This window comes from Colobus angolensis, unplaced genomic scaffold, assembly GCF_000951035.1.
Source record: "Colobus angolensis palliatus isolate OR3802 unplaced genomic scaffold, Cang.pa_1.0 Scaffold357, whole genome shotgun sequence".
Classification (NCBI taxonomy): Eukaryota; Metazoa; Chordata; class Mammalia; order Primates; family Cercopithecidae; genus Colobus; species Colobus angolensis.
In genome coordinates this window covers 1,063,353-1,080,486 of record NW_012116899.1, presented here as the reverse complement: position 1 = coordinate 1,080,486, position 17,134 = coordinate 1,063,353, and the positions used below count along the sequence as shown (strand labels likewise).

At 37.3% G+C, this 17,134-nt stretch overlaps 1 protein-coding gene across 2 annotated transcripts in view; it reads right to left on the bottom strand.

Moving 5' to 3' along the window:
• Positions 1–2,223: 2,223 nt before the first annotated feature.
• The window catches only part of KRCC1 (lysine-rich coiled-coil 1), a 34,195-nt gene continuing 19,284 nt past the window's right edge, over positions 2,224–17,134 (bottom strand). The window contains exons 2-4 of one of the 2 annotated variants that reach the window (XM_011953110.1): positions 12,039–12,144; positions 9,182–9,340; positions 2,224–3,601 (exon numbers count right to left, since the gene is read on the bottom strand). In XM_011953110.1, the coding sequence (XP_011808500.1) occupies positions 2,800–3,579 (780 nt within the window). In that variant the 5' untranslated portion in view covers positions 3,580–3,601; positions 9,182–9,340; positions 12,039–12,144 and the 3' untranslated portion in view covers positions 2,224–2,799. The remainder of the gene's footprint in view (positions 3,602–9,181; positions 9,341–12,038; positions 12,145–17,134) is intronic. The other variant, XM_011953111.1, reaches the window with a different exon arrangement.

Sequence of the window (17,134 nt, the reverse complement as noted above, 5' to 3'; positions counted from 1 at the left end):
GCCTCTTCCCCTTCTAGGCTCCAGTCTAAGATGATTTTTTTTTTTTTTTTTTTGAGATGGAGTTTTACTCTTTTTTCCCAGGCTGGAATGCAATGGCATGATCTTGGCTCACTGCAACCTCCGCCTCCCAGGTTCAAGCGACTCTCCTGCTTCAGCCTCCCGAGTAGCTGGGATTATAGGCGCTCGCCACCACACCTGGCTAATTTTGTATTTTTAGTAGAGACAAGGTTTCACCATGTTGGCCAGGCTGGTCTCAAACTCCTGACCTCTGATGGCCTCTCAAAGTGCTGGCATTACAGGCATGAGCCACCGTGCCTGGCCTGTGTGTTTGAAATGTATTATGGGAACTGGTTCATGTTAAATGATTATGGAGGCTGAGAAGACCCGCAATCTGCCATCTGTAAGATGCATAACTAGGAAAGCCTGTGGTTTAATTCAGTCAGTGTGAAGGCCTGGGAACTTGGGGGTTAGGGTGGGATTAGGTTAGGGTGTAAGTTCTAGTTGAATGTGAAACCCTGAGAACCAGGAGCACCAATGTCCAAGGAAAGGAGAAGATGGATGTCTCAGCAAAAAAAGAGTAGGCAAATTTGCCCTTTTTCCTCCTTTTTGTTCTGTTTGGGGCCTCAACAGATTGGATGATCACATTGGGAAGGCCATCTGCTTCACTAATTCACCAATTCAAATGTTATTAATCTCTTCTGGAAACACCTTCACAGACACACCCAAAAACAATGTTTACCAGATACTCAGACATCCCTTAGCCCAGTCAAGGTGACACACACTATTAAAAATCACAGATGATTAAAAAAATAACAGATGGGAAGAGTTAAGAGTATAGGCATGCTAATAAAAGTTTAAGTAATAATGATTTTATCCAGTGTTTATCTTTTCAGGCTAAAAGTTGTATTTTAGAATACAAAATGGGAAGGGCAGTTAACTTTTGTTTGTGAATTTCCATCTCCCTAACATGGTAAAAATAATTTTAGCAAAAGAACTTTAATGTTAATATTATAATAGACATGTAAGCACAACATTGTAGAATACAAAGAGAATTTTTTTCTTTCTGTTTTTAAGTGGGGCTTGGGAATTTTCATTTCACAGTCTCCTTGTTATCCAAGGCATTTTTAGAGGCGAGTCTTTCTAGTCATATTTGATAATGAGGAAGATGAACTAATTGACTTCCCCAAAGTCACATAACAACTTCATGGCATAGCTGAGACTAGACTCCTGGGATTCAGATTCTCAGGCCATCAGTCTTTCTACAACAAAACAGTGATGCTTAAATACTTTAGATGCATATCACAGAAAAGGGGATTATTAGAATGAAAACACTGATTAGGACAAGATAATTTAATGGCATTTTATTTCCGATAAACTCTTCTCTCTTCAGTTTTAACTATTTGAAAAAATTGTGGGCATGTCAGAGGCATGTAAACTAGAGTAACTCCATCTTGAATAGCAGCTGGGCAAAATGAGGCTGAAACCTATTGGGCTGTATTCCCAGATGGTTAAGGCACTGTAAGCCACAGGATGACATCGGAGGTCAGCACAAAATACAGATCATAAAAACCTTGCTGATAAAACAGGTTGCAGAAAAGAAGCCAGACAAAACCCACCAAAACCAAGATGGCCACCGAGAGTGACCACTGGTCGTCCTCACTGCTAAACTCCCACGAGCGTCATGCCAGTTTACAAATGCCATGGCAACGTCAGAAGTTACCCTATATGGCCTAAAAGGGGGATGCGTATCAAGAAATAACCATAAAAATGGGCAACCAGCAGCCCTCTGGGCTGCTCTGTGGAATAGCCATTCTTCTATTCCTTTACTTTCCTGATAAACTTGCTTTCACTTTATTCTGTGGGCTTGCCTTTAATTCTTTCTTGTGTGAGATCCAAGAACCCTCTCTTGGGGTCTAGATTCGGACCTCTTTCCTGTAACATCGTTCTGGCGACCAGTGAAGAGACTATAGTGAGGAAACCCCTGACCCAAAAGCTAACTTTGGGTAAGTGGTGGGGTCCTGTAACAGTCAGTCATAGATTTCCACCTTAAAAACCAGGTTCACATGTGAGTAAGCAAGGTATAATAGATAAGGAATTTTTTACAACTTTAAAGTGTGACCTACCCAAAAGATCTTGCCTCTTAAGTATGAACTGCCAAGTTATTCTCTCCTCCTCCCAAGAGAAAAATCATTGTTAAATAGGAACAGACTGACACACAACATGTAGAAATTAGAATACTTTATTATAAATATTTCCAGAATATAAACTGATTTTGTATCAAGATTATTTGAAACTTTAGAAACTTTATGTAACCTAAGATTATAACGTATTTCATTTTCCACTTTCCAGCCTAGAAACTACACTGCAAGTTAGATCTAATAAAGGAGAAAAAAATTGCTTCATAGAGAAAAACCAATGAACGTAAAATACCCAACTCAAAACTGTAACAAACCCAATCAAGAAACAGATTGTGCAAAGTCCATTAATCCTCCAATTTAAAATAAATAACCTCCCAAGAGAAAATAATTCCACCATCAAAGCAATTTGATGAATAAAAGCAGAGTCACTTTCATTAAAGGAAATTACACTATATGTCAAAAAATGTAATAATGCTTTTAGAAAATGAGGAGAAGTAATTTCTGTGTTGGAGAGCAAGCATGCTAAACACTTTCTGTTCACTTGGCCTTTGTTAGAAGTTAACCTATTCACATAAGAAAAGTGGTATGAACATGGACATCATAAAACCAAGCTCTCACCTATTTTTTCAACTTAATTTTGGAAGAACCAACTTTGAAAGCTTCAAAATCCAAGAATAGACTGGTCCCAAAGCATTTCCTCCTCTGTCCTTTCTTGGCCTTGTTCCTTTTTCTTTTTTGTACGCTTACGTTCCTCTTTCTTAGAGACTACATCTCGGCTTTTTTTCTCCTTTCGATTCTTAAGCTTTCCTGTACTGACATGTACGGTTTCTATTTCCACCTCTGTCTTCTTTCTTTGGATGCTCTTGTGTTTGTCTAAATCAGTTTCCTCACAACTTTTTTTTCTCTTATGCTTGGACCGCTCCTCCTCTGATTTTTCTCTGCCTTCCTCTGGGCACCTTTTCTTCTTCTGATATATCTGTTTGTGACTGGCTTGATGAGTACTGATACTGTTATCTGAGGAGAAGTGCTTGTAAATTCTAGATTCTACACCATGTGAGCCACAAATATATTCTTGCTGATTAAAGTTCAGGGGTACTGGTTTTTCTGAGAAACAGTCCCTGGTGAACTGACAGTAGCTGAGAGAGTCTAGTCTCAATCTGCTGTCATGGGCTGGTAACCCCTGAGGCAACCGATTTTCCACTGTTTGTGAAATATTGCATGATCTTGGGTAGGTCTGGATGGTTTCAGATGGGAGTCTCTGGTCAAACATTCTATATGTGGGTCTGGAATTAACCTCTCCTTTGTACCCACAGGTTTCCAAATAGTCCCCTCTCATCTTTCTGAAACAAGTCTTTGGCTCTAAGCCTCTGGCTTTCTGTACTTTAATATAATCTTCAAGTTCATCTTGAAAAGAGTCATATGTCTTCTTTGAATGCTTCATTAGGTTGACAAAATGGGATTTTCTGCAAAGAAGGGAGAAAATTCTTACCAGATTATCTTGTCCTGAGCATTTCCTTTGCTTTTTTTTTTTTTTTTTCCCCGAGATGGAGTCTCGCTCTGTCGCCCAGACTGGAGTGCAGTGGGGGTGCTCTTAGGTCACTGCAACCTCCGCCTCTTGGGTTCAAGCGATTCTCCTGCCACAGACTCCCGAGTAGCTGGGATTACAGGCGCATGCCACCACGTCCAGCTAATTTTTGTATTTTTAGTAGACACAAGGTTTCACCATGTTGACCAGGCTGGTCTCAAAGTCCTGGCCTCAAGTGATCCACCCACCTTGGCCTCCCAAACTGCTAGGATTACAGGCATGAGCCACTGCACCTGGCCTCCTTTGCTCTTGATAAGAGCTTTGAAAAACAAAGCAGCTCAAACAAATTACAACCTAGTTCAGCATAAAAGTTGAGTATCTTGACATTATATGCCAAAGGGTAGCATCAGGATGGTCAGATACCTCCTAGGTCATGTACCAGTAACTTTACCCTTCTCAGAAGTGAGAGGAAAAGGGCAGAAGGGAACTGATACACATGTTGTTGTCATAGGGACAAAATGTGAGACAAGCAGGGATGTGTGGATAGGAACCACACAACTACAGTTGGGTGTCTTGGTATTAATATTCAAATAATTTCTGAAGTTCTCATGAATTGGTTTCCTATATATTAGGTTTCTAAGACAAGTAAAAGAACCACAGATATAGAATTTGATTTTTAAAATCTTCAGTTTACTCTCAAGATAAAATAAACATACTCACCTGACGAGAGTACTGTTAAGACTTAACAATAAAAGGATGTTTATAAAATGGACTGGGAATGCTGAAAATTGGAAATTCAGTTATACGATGAAAACTACTTTTAGGTATCAGGTATGAGGGAAGATGAAGGAACAGAGTTCTGTATCTTCTGCGTAAGCTTGGATTTCATTCCACTACTTCTCATTGGTGAAAAAAGCATTCTAGAATGTCTTCTGGTTTGTTCTCTCTTAAAGTACTGGTGAGAGGCATAAGGGAAGAAACAGGGTGAAAACTGAAAGGGGATAGGGCTGATGTGGAGAAAAGTTTCAGAAGAAACTTACAGTAGATACACCGTTTTTGTTTGCTGGATTCTTTTTTGGGGGGAGGGGCAGGACTGTTCCTGATTCTTTCCTCACCTCAAATCCTGAATAAATACAAATACAGCAGAAAATATACTTACTATAAAATTATAATGCCAAATATATGTGTGTGTGTGTGTGTGTGTGTGTGTGTGTGTGTGTGTGTGTGTATATATATATATTTTTTTTTTTTGAGATGGGAGTCTTGCCCTATTGCCCTGGCTGGAGTTCAATGGCACGATCTCGTCTCACTGCAACCTCCACCTCTGGGGTTCAAGTGATTCTCTTGCCTCAGCCTCCTGAGTAGCTGGGACTACAGGTGCACACCACCACGCCTGGCTAATTTTTGTATTTTTAGTAGAGATGGGGTTTCACCATGTTGGCCAGGCTGGTCTCCAACTCCTGACCGCAGGTGATCTGCCTGCCTCGGCCTCCCAAAGTGCTGGGATTACAGGTGGGAGCCACTGTGGCCACCTGCCCTTTATATTTTTGGTAATACAGTTTATCTCAAAAAATTAGGAGGGCATATATCCCATGTAGAACTGAACACTTCTTCAGCTCTCAGAAACAAGGCTTGTTTCTGCTAAAGGGAAGAAATGTTCAATTCTACATGGGATATACTCCCTCCTAATTTTCTGAGGCTAATGATCAGCCAGTTTTTCAAATTTGGAAATTTGAGGTTAAAAAGAAAATCTAAATGAAGCCTAGTTTGTCAAGTTAGAAAACCTAGTTCCTGTTCAACTTAAATAGTATAAAAATTCTGACTAGAAAAATAATAAAAAATAATGTAACAAATACTTGCTTAAATATGGGCAAACTATTTTAACCTATACTTCAGAAAAGAATATATGCAAATAGCCAATAAGCACATGAATAGATGTTTAAAAGCACTGATCAGCAAGTAAATATGAATTAAAACCACAATGAGATACCACTATGCACTTACTAGAATGACTAAAATGAAAAAGACTGACAATACCAGTGCTGATAAGGATCTGGAACTCTCATACATTGCTGATAGGAATGTAAAATGGTACAACCACTTGAAAAACAGTTTGGCAATTTCTTAAGAAGTTAAACATACATTTACTATATGAATGCAGTTATTCTATTTCTAGGTATTTACTTAAAGGAAAAGGAGATACAGTCATGCACTGCATAACAATGTTTTGGTCAACAATAGACTAAATGAATATATGATGGTGGTCCCTTAAAATTATAGTGGAGCTGAGAAATTCACAATAATGTGAATAATGCACAATGCATTATTCATGTGTTTGTAGTGATGCTGGTATAAACAAATCTACTATACTGCCATATAAAAGTATAGCATATACTATGTACAGTACATAAGATTTGGTAACTGTATTACTAGTTTATGGTTTATTTACTATACTATATTTTAAATTGTTATTTTAGAGTATATTCTTTCTCCTTATTGAAAAAAAGTTAACTGTAAAACAGCCTCAGGTAGGTCCTTCCGAGGGTATTCCAGAAGATGGCACCATAGGAGATGACAGCTCCATGCATGTTACTGCCCCTGAAGACCCTCCAGTGGCACAAGATGTGGAGGTAGAAGACAGTGATGATGATCCTGACCCCTGTGTAGGCTTAGGCCAATGTGTGTGTTTGTGTCTTAGCTTTTCATAAAAATGTTTACCAAGTGAAAAAAAAAAATAGGGCCAGGTGTGGTGGCCCAAGCCTGTAATCCCAGAACTTTGGGAGGCCAGGTGGGTAGATCACTTGAAGTCAGGAGTTCGAGACCAGCCTGGTCAATATCGTGAAACCCCAACTCTACTAAAAATACAAAAATTAGTGGGGCATGGTGGCACATGCCTGTAATCCCAGCTGCTGGGGAGGCTGAGGCTGGAGAATCGCCTGACTCTAGGAGGCAGAGGTTGCAGTGAGCCGAGATTGTGCCTCTGCACTCCAGCCTGGGCAACAGAGCGAGACTCCATCTCAAAAAAATAAAAAAATTAAAAATTTAAGAATAGGAAAAGGCTAAGATAAAGATATAAAGAAATAAAATATTTTTGTGCTGCTGGACAATGTGTTTTAATCTAAGTGTGATTACAAAAGAGTCAAAAAGTTAAAAAAAATTAAAAGTTTATAAAGTGAAAAAATTACAGTAAGCTAGGGTTAATTTATTACTAAAACAAAAATATTTAAAAAATAAATTTAGTGGGCTGGGTGTGGTGGCTCACGCCTGTAATCCCAGCACTTTGGGAGGCTGAAGTAGGCAGATCACCTCAGGTTAGGAGTTGGAGACCAGCCTGGCCAACATGGTGAAACACCATCTCTAATATTAATACAAAAATTAGCTGGGTGTGGTGTGGGCCTGTAATCTCAGCTACTTGGGAGGCTGAGGCAGAAGAATTGCTTGAACCTGGGAGGCAGAGGGTACAGTGAGCCGAGATCGCGCCACTGCACTGTAGCCTGGGTGACAGAGCGAGACTTTGTCTCTAAATAAATAAATAAATAATTTAGTGTAGCCTAAGTGTACAGTATTTATAGTCTACAGCAGTGTACAGTAGTATCTTAGGCCTTCCCATCAACTCACCACTCACTGACTCAGAACAACTTGCAGTCCTGCAAGCTCCTCCATTCATGGTAAATGCCCCATATCAGTGTATTACTTTTTCTAATCTTTCATGTCATCTTTTTACTGTTTCTTTTTGTTTAGATAGGTTTAGATACACAAACACTTACTGTTGTGTTACAATTGCCTACAGTACTCAGTATAGTAACATGCTGTACAGATTTGTAGCCTAGGAGCAATCGGCTATATCATATAGCCTAGGTGTGTAGTAAGTTATACCATCACTCTATGATGTTTGCACAATGAGAAAATCATGACACATTTCTCAGAATATATCCTGGTTGTTAAGTGACACATGACTGTGTGCCTATACAAAGACCTGCACATGAATGTTCATATAGTTTTATTTGTGATAGCCCCTGAAAGAAAAGAAACTCAAATGTCAATCAACAGGGGAATGGATTAAATCAAACAGTGGTATAACGATACAATGAAATACTATCAGTCATAAAAAGGAATAAACTATATTGATACACATGATGTGAGTGAATCTCAAAATAATGAAAATAATTATAATTCTTTTTTACTATTCAAAATAGTGACACACCAGGCATAGTGGCTCATGCCTATAATCCCAGCACTTTGGGAGGCTGAAGTGGCAGAATTGCTTGAGTACAGAAGTTCAAGACCAACCTGGCCAACACAGGGAGAACCCATTTCTAAAAATAAATAAATAAATAAAAATTAATAGAAGGCTGACAAAAGAGTACATATGATATGATTCCATTTACATAAAACTCTAGAAAATGGAAACTCTAACAGTGGTTGCTTGGGGAGAGGTGGGAGGAAAAGATTCTAAAGGGGCGTTTTTTGGGGGATGATGGATATGTCCATTATCTTGATTGTGGTGATCATTTCATGGCTATATACATCTGCCAAAACCTACCAAATTGTATACCTTAAATACATACAGTTTACTGCATGCTAACTATGCCTCAATAATGCTGTTTTTAAAAAGTGACTAATGGCTGGGCGCAGTGGCTCAGGCCTGTAATCCCAGCACTTTGGGAGGCTGACGCAGGCAGATCACCTGAGGTCAGGAGTTTGAGACCAGCCTGGCCAACATGGTGAAACCCCCATCTCTACTAAAAATACAAAAAATTAGCCAGGTGTGGTAGCACATGACTGTAGTCCCAGCTACTCAGGAGCCTGAGGCAGGAGAATTGCTTGAACCCAGGAGGTGGAGGTTGCAGTGAGCCGAGATTGTGCCACTGCACTCCAGCCTGGGTGACAGAGAGAGACTCTCTCAAAAAAAGAAAAAGTCACTAATGAGATTTAAAAGATGTTGATAATTGTTGAAACTGGATGATGGATACATGAGGGTTCATTATACAATTTTCTCTATTTTTGAATATGTTTGAAAATTTTTGGTAATAAAAAGATTTTACTTTACATCTACTAGGAGGGCTATAGTCAAAAAAAGATAATAGAAAGTGTTAGCAAGAATGTGGAAAAATTGGAAACTTCATTCATTGTTTGTGGAAATGTAAAATGGTGCACCTACTTTGGAAAATAACTTAGCAGCAGTTTCATCAATTCCACTTAGCAATTCCACCCATATACAGCCAAAAGAATGAAAACCTATGTCCATGCAAGAAGTTGTACACAAATGTTCACAACAGCACTATTCATCACAACTAAAAAGTAGAAATAATCAACCCAATGCCCATCAACTGATAAATGGATAAACAAAATGCGGTATATTCATATAATATTATTCAGCAGTAAAAAGGAATGAAGTACTGATATATGGTACAACACGAATGAAGCTTGAAGACATTATGCTATGTGAAAGAAGCCAGTTCCAAAGGACCACAGATGGCACAGAGATGAACAACGAGGTGAATGGAACCTTACTTACCCTTATCAGGCTGAGACTTTGGTGGAGAAATCTGATCATATTCACTCAGTTTTTCAGCATGAACTTTCAAAGAGTGAGACTATACGATAACTGGTAAGCTAAAAACCATGATTCAGAAATTAAAAATCAATTTTTGTCCAATTCTCCACTCTCATTCATCTGAAACCAAACACAATCTTGTTACAAAGATTAAATAATTCAAAGTTTATAATTACATCAGCGTAGACCAATCATCTGAAAATTCACAAAATTCATCTTCATTTTATTAATTTGCTTCTTATAAATCTGAAAATAAAGCCTAACTTTTAAAAATGTTTAAACATTTTATTTTTATAACAATATTTTTATATAGTTTTATTTTTAATTGACAAGCAATAATTGTATATATTTATGAAATACAATATGATAGTTTAGTACCTGTATATAATGTGGAATGATCAAATTTGGTGAATTAGCATAGCCATTACTTCAAATGTTTATCACTTCTTTGCAATGTGAACACTTAATCTCTTACAGCTACTTTAAAAAATATTGAAATAATAAATACATTTTGAATATACATGAACTATAGTCACCTTCTTGTGCAATAGAACACCAGAACTTATTCTCCTATCTAACTGTAATTTTGTATCCCTTGACAAATGTCTTTCCTTTCTCTGTCCCCTCCCTCACCCTACCACCCAGCCTCTGATAACCACCATTCTACTCTCTACTTCCTTAAGTTTTTAGATTCCATGTATAAGTAAGATCATATGGTATTTTTCTCTCTGTGCTTGTAATGCCCTAATTTTTTGAGCATTTCTTTATACCCTGGAAAAATAAATAACATTTGTTTATTTAAGAAGAAATTACTCCAAATTTATTCTACCCTAGGTATATACCCCAAAGAACTATAAATTGAAAAATAGCACTTAAGAGTTTTAATATATTTGGTCTGAACTAAAAGTTTACGAACAGAGTTTCGCTTACTTTCAAATCAAAGTATGAGCTTCCGTAGACAATCCTATGATTAGAATTATTTCTAACATAAAGTTTTATGTTTCTGTTTGTGACAGAGACTACCAGTTGTCTCCCAATATATTTTTTACTTCTTCCTTAGTAACAAACCTTAGGAAATGTGTCTAACTAAAAGACTAACTAACATGTTCTGGCCATTGTTAAAGCAACATGTAGTCATGTGAATAAATTCTGGTCAATAAGAAGAAAGCTTAAGTGCTGTGTAGGATTCTAGGAGGGATCCTCCCTTCTGCTGCTGAAATGAGGATGCCATGGTTAGAAATGAAACAGTCATCAAAGAACATGAGGAAGTAAGTCAGGGCCTTAGAATAAAAAGACAGAAAATGTCTAGGTCCTCTCTGATGATCATGGAACTGTCCTAACGGCCTTGTACTGCCTAACTCCACACTTTTAAATGAGGCAAGGAGTAAACTGTTATGGGTTCAAGCCATAACAGAAAATAATCTCTGAATATATTTAAAGCCAACCATGTAAGAGTAACTAAAATGTAAATGTAGGGAAAAGGACACTAACATTTTCAGAACACAATTATGAATGATGTGTATTTTCTGCATTTTTCTACATTGAATATTACTTTATAATCCTTTGAAAGTTATTTTTAAAATTTCAACGAAACTCAAGTTATCACAGAGCCCTTTGACTATTTCTTAGACCTCTGGGCTCTGAAGACTGAGCCTAATATATACTAGACTAGAATATAGTAGATTAAGAATTAGGGCAAGACAGAGATTGCCACTTCCATTTTTCAGGTTGAAGAAACATACTTAGAGAGGTCAAAGTGATTTGCTCAGCAATTAATGGTGGAGTCAAGGCTTGAATCCAAGTTTTCCCATTCCAAGGCTAAGACATGACTGTAATTATGGTACTTTAATCTCAACCACCACATATGAAATAAAATGCAGTTTCTGACATGATTATCAACGGGGAAAACTAGATGAGTTCTTGAAAAAAGCACAGCAGACCTATGTTTCATTTCAGTAAATGTATCTACTACTTTTGGTATCCCAGATACCACAGATTAAAGAGATCTAGGAAAAATAAATAACATTTGTTTATTTAAGAAGAAAGAAAAGAAAGAAAGAAAGAAAATGAGCTTCAGAGATAGAAATGAGCTCTAGAGTAGCTCATCCAAGTCTCAGAGTGTGAGAAGAGCAGAATGGGAAAAGACTATTATAATGTAGTATACAAAAGACTATTCTTTCTCCAGGATACTATTATACAGCAAAGATGATACAAGTAAGTAGCTATATCATATAAAAGGAAAGAACACTGGACAGGGAATCAGATCTCATTTATTGGCTTAGTCATGCCCATGACTAGCTAAAAATAATCACCACTCCTCCGGATCTCAGTTTCTTCTTCTATAAACTAAGGAAGTACGATCATTAGACATTTTACCTTCCAATGCTAGCATTCTAAAATCCTGTGCCTTGAAAACAAGGCAAAGTCAAGGGTAAGACTGCTGCATATTTGTAACCTTTGATTACTGTAAAGGAAGAATCTGGGGATCTACAATATCTCTTGACTTATACTAATATTTTCCTGCTCAAGCTTCATAATATCTTCCTTATATTTACCACAAGAACTGATACAGTGGCTTTCTGCATAAGGTAGAAGACAGAATGGAGAGAAGAAAAGAAAATGAGCTTCAGAGTTAGAAAGATCTGAGTTTAAATCCTAATTCCCCAAATGTAAGTCAGGAAGTTATTTCCCTTCTCTGAGTCAGTCATCAAAAGGACAATACTTTTCTTGTATGGATTAAATAAGATGACATATATGAAGTTTACCCACTACATTTAAAAAGTGACATTAGGACATATTCCTTCTATTTTCGACCTACCTCATAATGCAAAATCCTTTGTTATTTGAACTGTAACACTGCTCCACAGACATCTTTTATAAAAGGTATCTCTAAAAGTTCAGTCTTTGTTCATTCATTGTGGTATCTATCAATAAAAGAGAGGTAAGACAGAAGATTATATTAAATAGTTAAGGTAATATTTTTAATTTTCAACTACTATATTTCATATACCATCTCAAATCTTAATTTTCTGAGTGCTTGCAAGGCTGCAGTAATAAATTTTTGCTCATTAGGATAAAAACTTTAATATGAATATTTTGTAAGACTCTAATATTTAATATGCTAACATATTTTTTAGTCTACAAAATACTATTCTGAAGGAAAAGTTACTGGGGCACCAGTATTGAAAGTCTGGGCTAAGAAATCCAGTTTTGGCATTTTATGTTTTAAAGCTAACAATCTCAAGAAATGCAGTCAATTTTAAGATAGCTAATGATTCCAGATACATCACCAATGTCATCTGAGAATCACATGGGGGAACCACAAACCATCTTTTTTTTTTTTTTTTGAAACAGGATCTGGCTGTCACCCAGGCCACAGCATGATTCTCCTGTCTCAGCTTCCTGAGTAGCTGGGAGTACAGGTGCATGCCACTGTGCCTGGCTAATTTTTTTTATTTTTTGTAGAGATGGGGTTTCACCATGTTGCCCAGGCTGGTCTCCAACTCCTGAGCTCAGGTGATCCAACCTACCTTGGCCTCCCAAAGTTCTGGGATTACGGGCATGAGCCACTGAGCCCGGCCAACAAACTATCTTAACCTGTGGTAGACAACCTTCTTCAACGGCTGGTACAAATACAGCCACACAAATTTCACTAAATAGAGCTCAGACAAGCCCTTCAAAGCTACAGTCATATTCACATATTAGCTTCTACAACTTTTGCTAAAAGTGTTTCTCACTTAATAAATAATCTACGCCAAATTACTACATTTACACTTGGGGTCTGTACTTCAAATCTAAAGTTCCTAACAGCTAACATTTATTTTATAGAAGTTTACCAGTTTATACATAGGGTGCCAATCATATAACATCAAAATTGTACTTTCTACCTGGTAGTTTAAATGGATGAGTTAGAATCATATGTAATGTCATGGAGAAATGCCCATGATGTATTAATGGGAAAAACAATGTATAGAACTCTATCAATCAATTGTTCAATCATAAAATCCAATTTTAGTGTAAACAACCCAAAATATACAACCCCAATTTAAATATATACATATGTATTTACTGTAAGGAAGGAATAATGCATTTGGCCTCCAATCCATTCACTTCCTTTCCTGGAGAAGAGGGAAAAAGAGAAGGATGATTGACAACCGGACCTCAAGTAAAGAGCCTAATGATATTTGCTTGGAGGAAGAGATCTTACCACTAAAATGCTCTTAGCAAGATGTCCCTGGCTAAAGATTACCTGTAGTAAATAAACCCAGAATCTATGAGGCATCTCTCTCTGAAGAATGCCACATAAGGTATACAACTCTCTAGGGTATAACATGGAGATGAGTCACAATTTAAACACCCCACTGTGTGAGGTGATCTTGTGAATCTTACTTAGAAACCTTACCTATTTATTCAGGGCCAGAGATACATGTCCAAAGTGGGAAAACATGGTGTATTGGTCTGTTCTTACATGTTACAAAGACATACCAAAGACTGGGTAATTTATAAAGGAAAGAGGTTTAACTGACTCACAGTTTTGCATGGCTGGGGAGGCCTTAGGAAACTTACAGTCATGGTGGAAAGTGAAGGGGAAGCAAGCCACTTTCCTTCCTACCAAGGTGGTAGGAAGGAGAAGTGCTGAGTCAAGCGGGAAAAGCCCCTTATAAAACCATCAGATCTCGGGAGAACTCACTATCATGGTAACAACATGGGGGAAACTGCCCCCAATTCAATTACCTCCACCTGGTCTCTTCTTGACATGTGGGAATTATGGGGATTACAATTCAGTATGAGATTTGGGTGGGGACACAAAGCCTAACCATATCACATGGTCTGAGGAGCCATCTTTCATGTATTAGACACTATGCTTCGGTTGAGTCTTTTGACTGCCTGTATCCTTGAAATAATTAGTAAACCTGATGAGTCTGATTTGACAGTCTGATCTTGTGTGTTAACTCAGTATCCACAGAAAAACATCTGAAAAGATATATGCTAAATTTAATGGGGTTTGGGAAATGGGAAATTGGGTCAGAAAATGAGTAGGGGCAAACATTTAACATATTGCTCTTTGTACATCTCTATATTAATTTGTGCAAAAAACATATATGACTCTCTACTTTTAAAAACTCCATAAATATTTAAGTTATACTGGGTATCTTCAAACTAATCTTAATATTAGTGCCAATATATGGATTAAAAAGATTTGCTTAAAAATATTATGTGCTCAAGATAATTATAAATCAGAAACATTTTAGAAAGGACTTGAAGAGTATTAAAAATGTATCTCAGGCTGGGTGTCATGGCCCATGCCTGTAATCCCAGCACTTTGGGAGGCAGAGGCGGGCAGATCACTTGAGCCCGGGAGTTTGAGACCAGCCTGGCCAACATGGCAAAACCCTGTCTCTACTAAAAATACAAAAAATTAGCTGGGCATGTTGGCACATGCATGTAATCCCAGCTATTTGGGAGGCTGAAGTATGAGAATCTCTTGAACCCAGGAGGTGGAAGTTGCAGTGAGCCAAGATTGCGCCACCGCGTTCCAGCCTGGGTGACAAAGTGAGACTGCCTCAAAAAAAAAAAAAAAAAAAAAACTATTATATATAATATCTAAATTATTTCTTAATTGTTTTAAAATAAAGGACTTACATTTGACTCTAAGGTCAGCAAGGTAAACAGGTTAATACAAAGGTTTTTAGAACTTCCTTTGATTCAGAATTAATGTACAAAAACTGACATGGTGATGTGATGGTGACTTTTCCATTAAAAATCTTGGTTTGGCGTAGTGCTTCGTACCTGTAGTACCAACACTTTGGGAGGCTGAGTTGGGAGGATTGCTTGAGGCCAGGAGTTTGAGACCAGCCCAGGCAACATATTGAGACCTCCAGCTCTACAAAAATAAATCTTTAATAGGAACAGGTAAATACTGTCTTTCGGTGATGACCAAATCAGTATACATGAAAGTTTACTGAGTAGTTATTTAGAAGCTCAAGATATCTGAAAATAGAACAATAATTTCCTTCCTGGTTCAACCCTTAATACCAACCAGGCATTTCTAAAAGGCAATGTTGTAAGCTGAGGTAAGAAACTTGGGGTTACCTTTAACTCCTTTGCCAACTATGCTCTCATTTTTTATCTGTTAAATAGCAAAATATTCTGAAGCTCAAAATCTCAGCCATTTTTCTCCTGAGTCATGTCTGTTCTAGCTTTATCATATTTTCAAAGCTATTCTTTCATTTTTCAATTCCTATAACATTATTTAGTTCAAGTTCTCCATGCTTTTGGACTTTACCAAACTTTATCACTATTTATTGAGTTTGTCTTCAAGGTACTCTGGTGAGTACTGTGGGAAAGCACAGGAAAAAAGAGATGAACCTGATCAAATGCCTACTGTATGCCAAACAATAGATTATTTCAGTTTTTTACTTCTGCAAGAATTTCTCATAAAGCTCTGGATATTGGGATTTAAAGGAATTAAAATATGTTGCCACATGTGCTATTTGATAAAGGCAGATATTAAACTTTGGTTTATCTCATACCCTTTCCCTTACATACACATAGCTAGCTGTTCCACATATTGGGAATAAGTGAACAAGACAATTGTTAATATTGAGGACTTCATAATTTTGTAAAAACTGATAGGCAAAGAACTATGATGCAAGACAAAAATGTGTAAAGTGCTGTAAGACATAAGAAGGTATAATGTGTTCTTGGTGAGGGGTTTGTGGAGAAGAATGGATTTTGAATGAACCCTTAAAGAGATGGATAAAATTTAGAAGAAAAAAAAAATGAGTAAAGAAAGGGTATTCTGGAGGACAGAAGAGCATTAGAAAAGGCACTTCTGCTTTAGCTAAAACAAGACATGCATAAAGGTAGTGAAAGACAGTGCTAAAGGTGGAATGATGCTAAATCATAATATGCCTTATTTGGACATTTGGATTTAATTCTGCAGTCAATAGGGGAAGAAAAAGAGACTCAACATGGGGATATTGTTAGGAAGCTGTTGCAGGCAAGAGATTATTGGGCTGCACCAAAAGAGTAGCAGAGCTAACAGAAAGGAAGGGAAGAATATGAGAGATATTCTAAAGGTGGAATCAAAGGAATTTGTGATAGCTGGGAAGAGCAGAGAGAAGGAAGAGAGTGGGGACAGAGACAATTCTAAGTAAGGCCTTGATCCTAGGTAAAGTTATCTTTGACAGAGAAAGTAAGGAAGAGGAAAGAGTTGTTACTGTTTTTGTTATCCCCCAGAAGGAGGGAAGTAGGGAGTGGAACGAATAAGCATTAAGCATTCAAAAAGCAGTGAATTTGATTTTGGAACAAACCCAGATTCTATCAAATGTCTAGTATCTTTCACATCTCTCCTTTCCTGCTGCATTCTTCTATGTGTTTAATTCCTCTATGTGAAGTTGGGTTTAAACAACTTGCAGATGTTTTATGTACCCTGAAATTCCTTACAAATTAAAATGGCTGAGCCCCTGAACTAATTGTGTACGTATCAAACTTCAGTACTCGTGATGGGTAACAGGAACCACTAGAGGAAAGAAAGGTCGGTAGTGAACTCTAGGCATTTGTAGAAATCTTTCCTCAGAAAATTTTGACATCACCTCTCTTTCACTTGCATAGTGATTACTATATATTTACTCATTACAAAGGTTGCAGCATTATATAGTTTGAAGAACACAGACGGTGATTGTTGTGGAGTAAAGTGAAATTATCTCTTCCTCTAACCTGGACATTGTTTTCATCCTTACCATTTTATTTTAGCATTAGTTATTTTTTAAATAGTCATATTACTGGTTTCTAATGACCTTTACAACTGTTAAAATCTTGGAGGTAGCATCTCTCTCCCCCGATATTGGCTATCTTCTCCCATGTGATAGGGATGCTGACTGAATTCTTTTTCTTTTTTTTTTTTTTTTT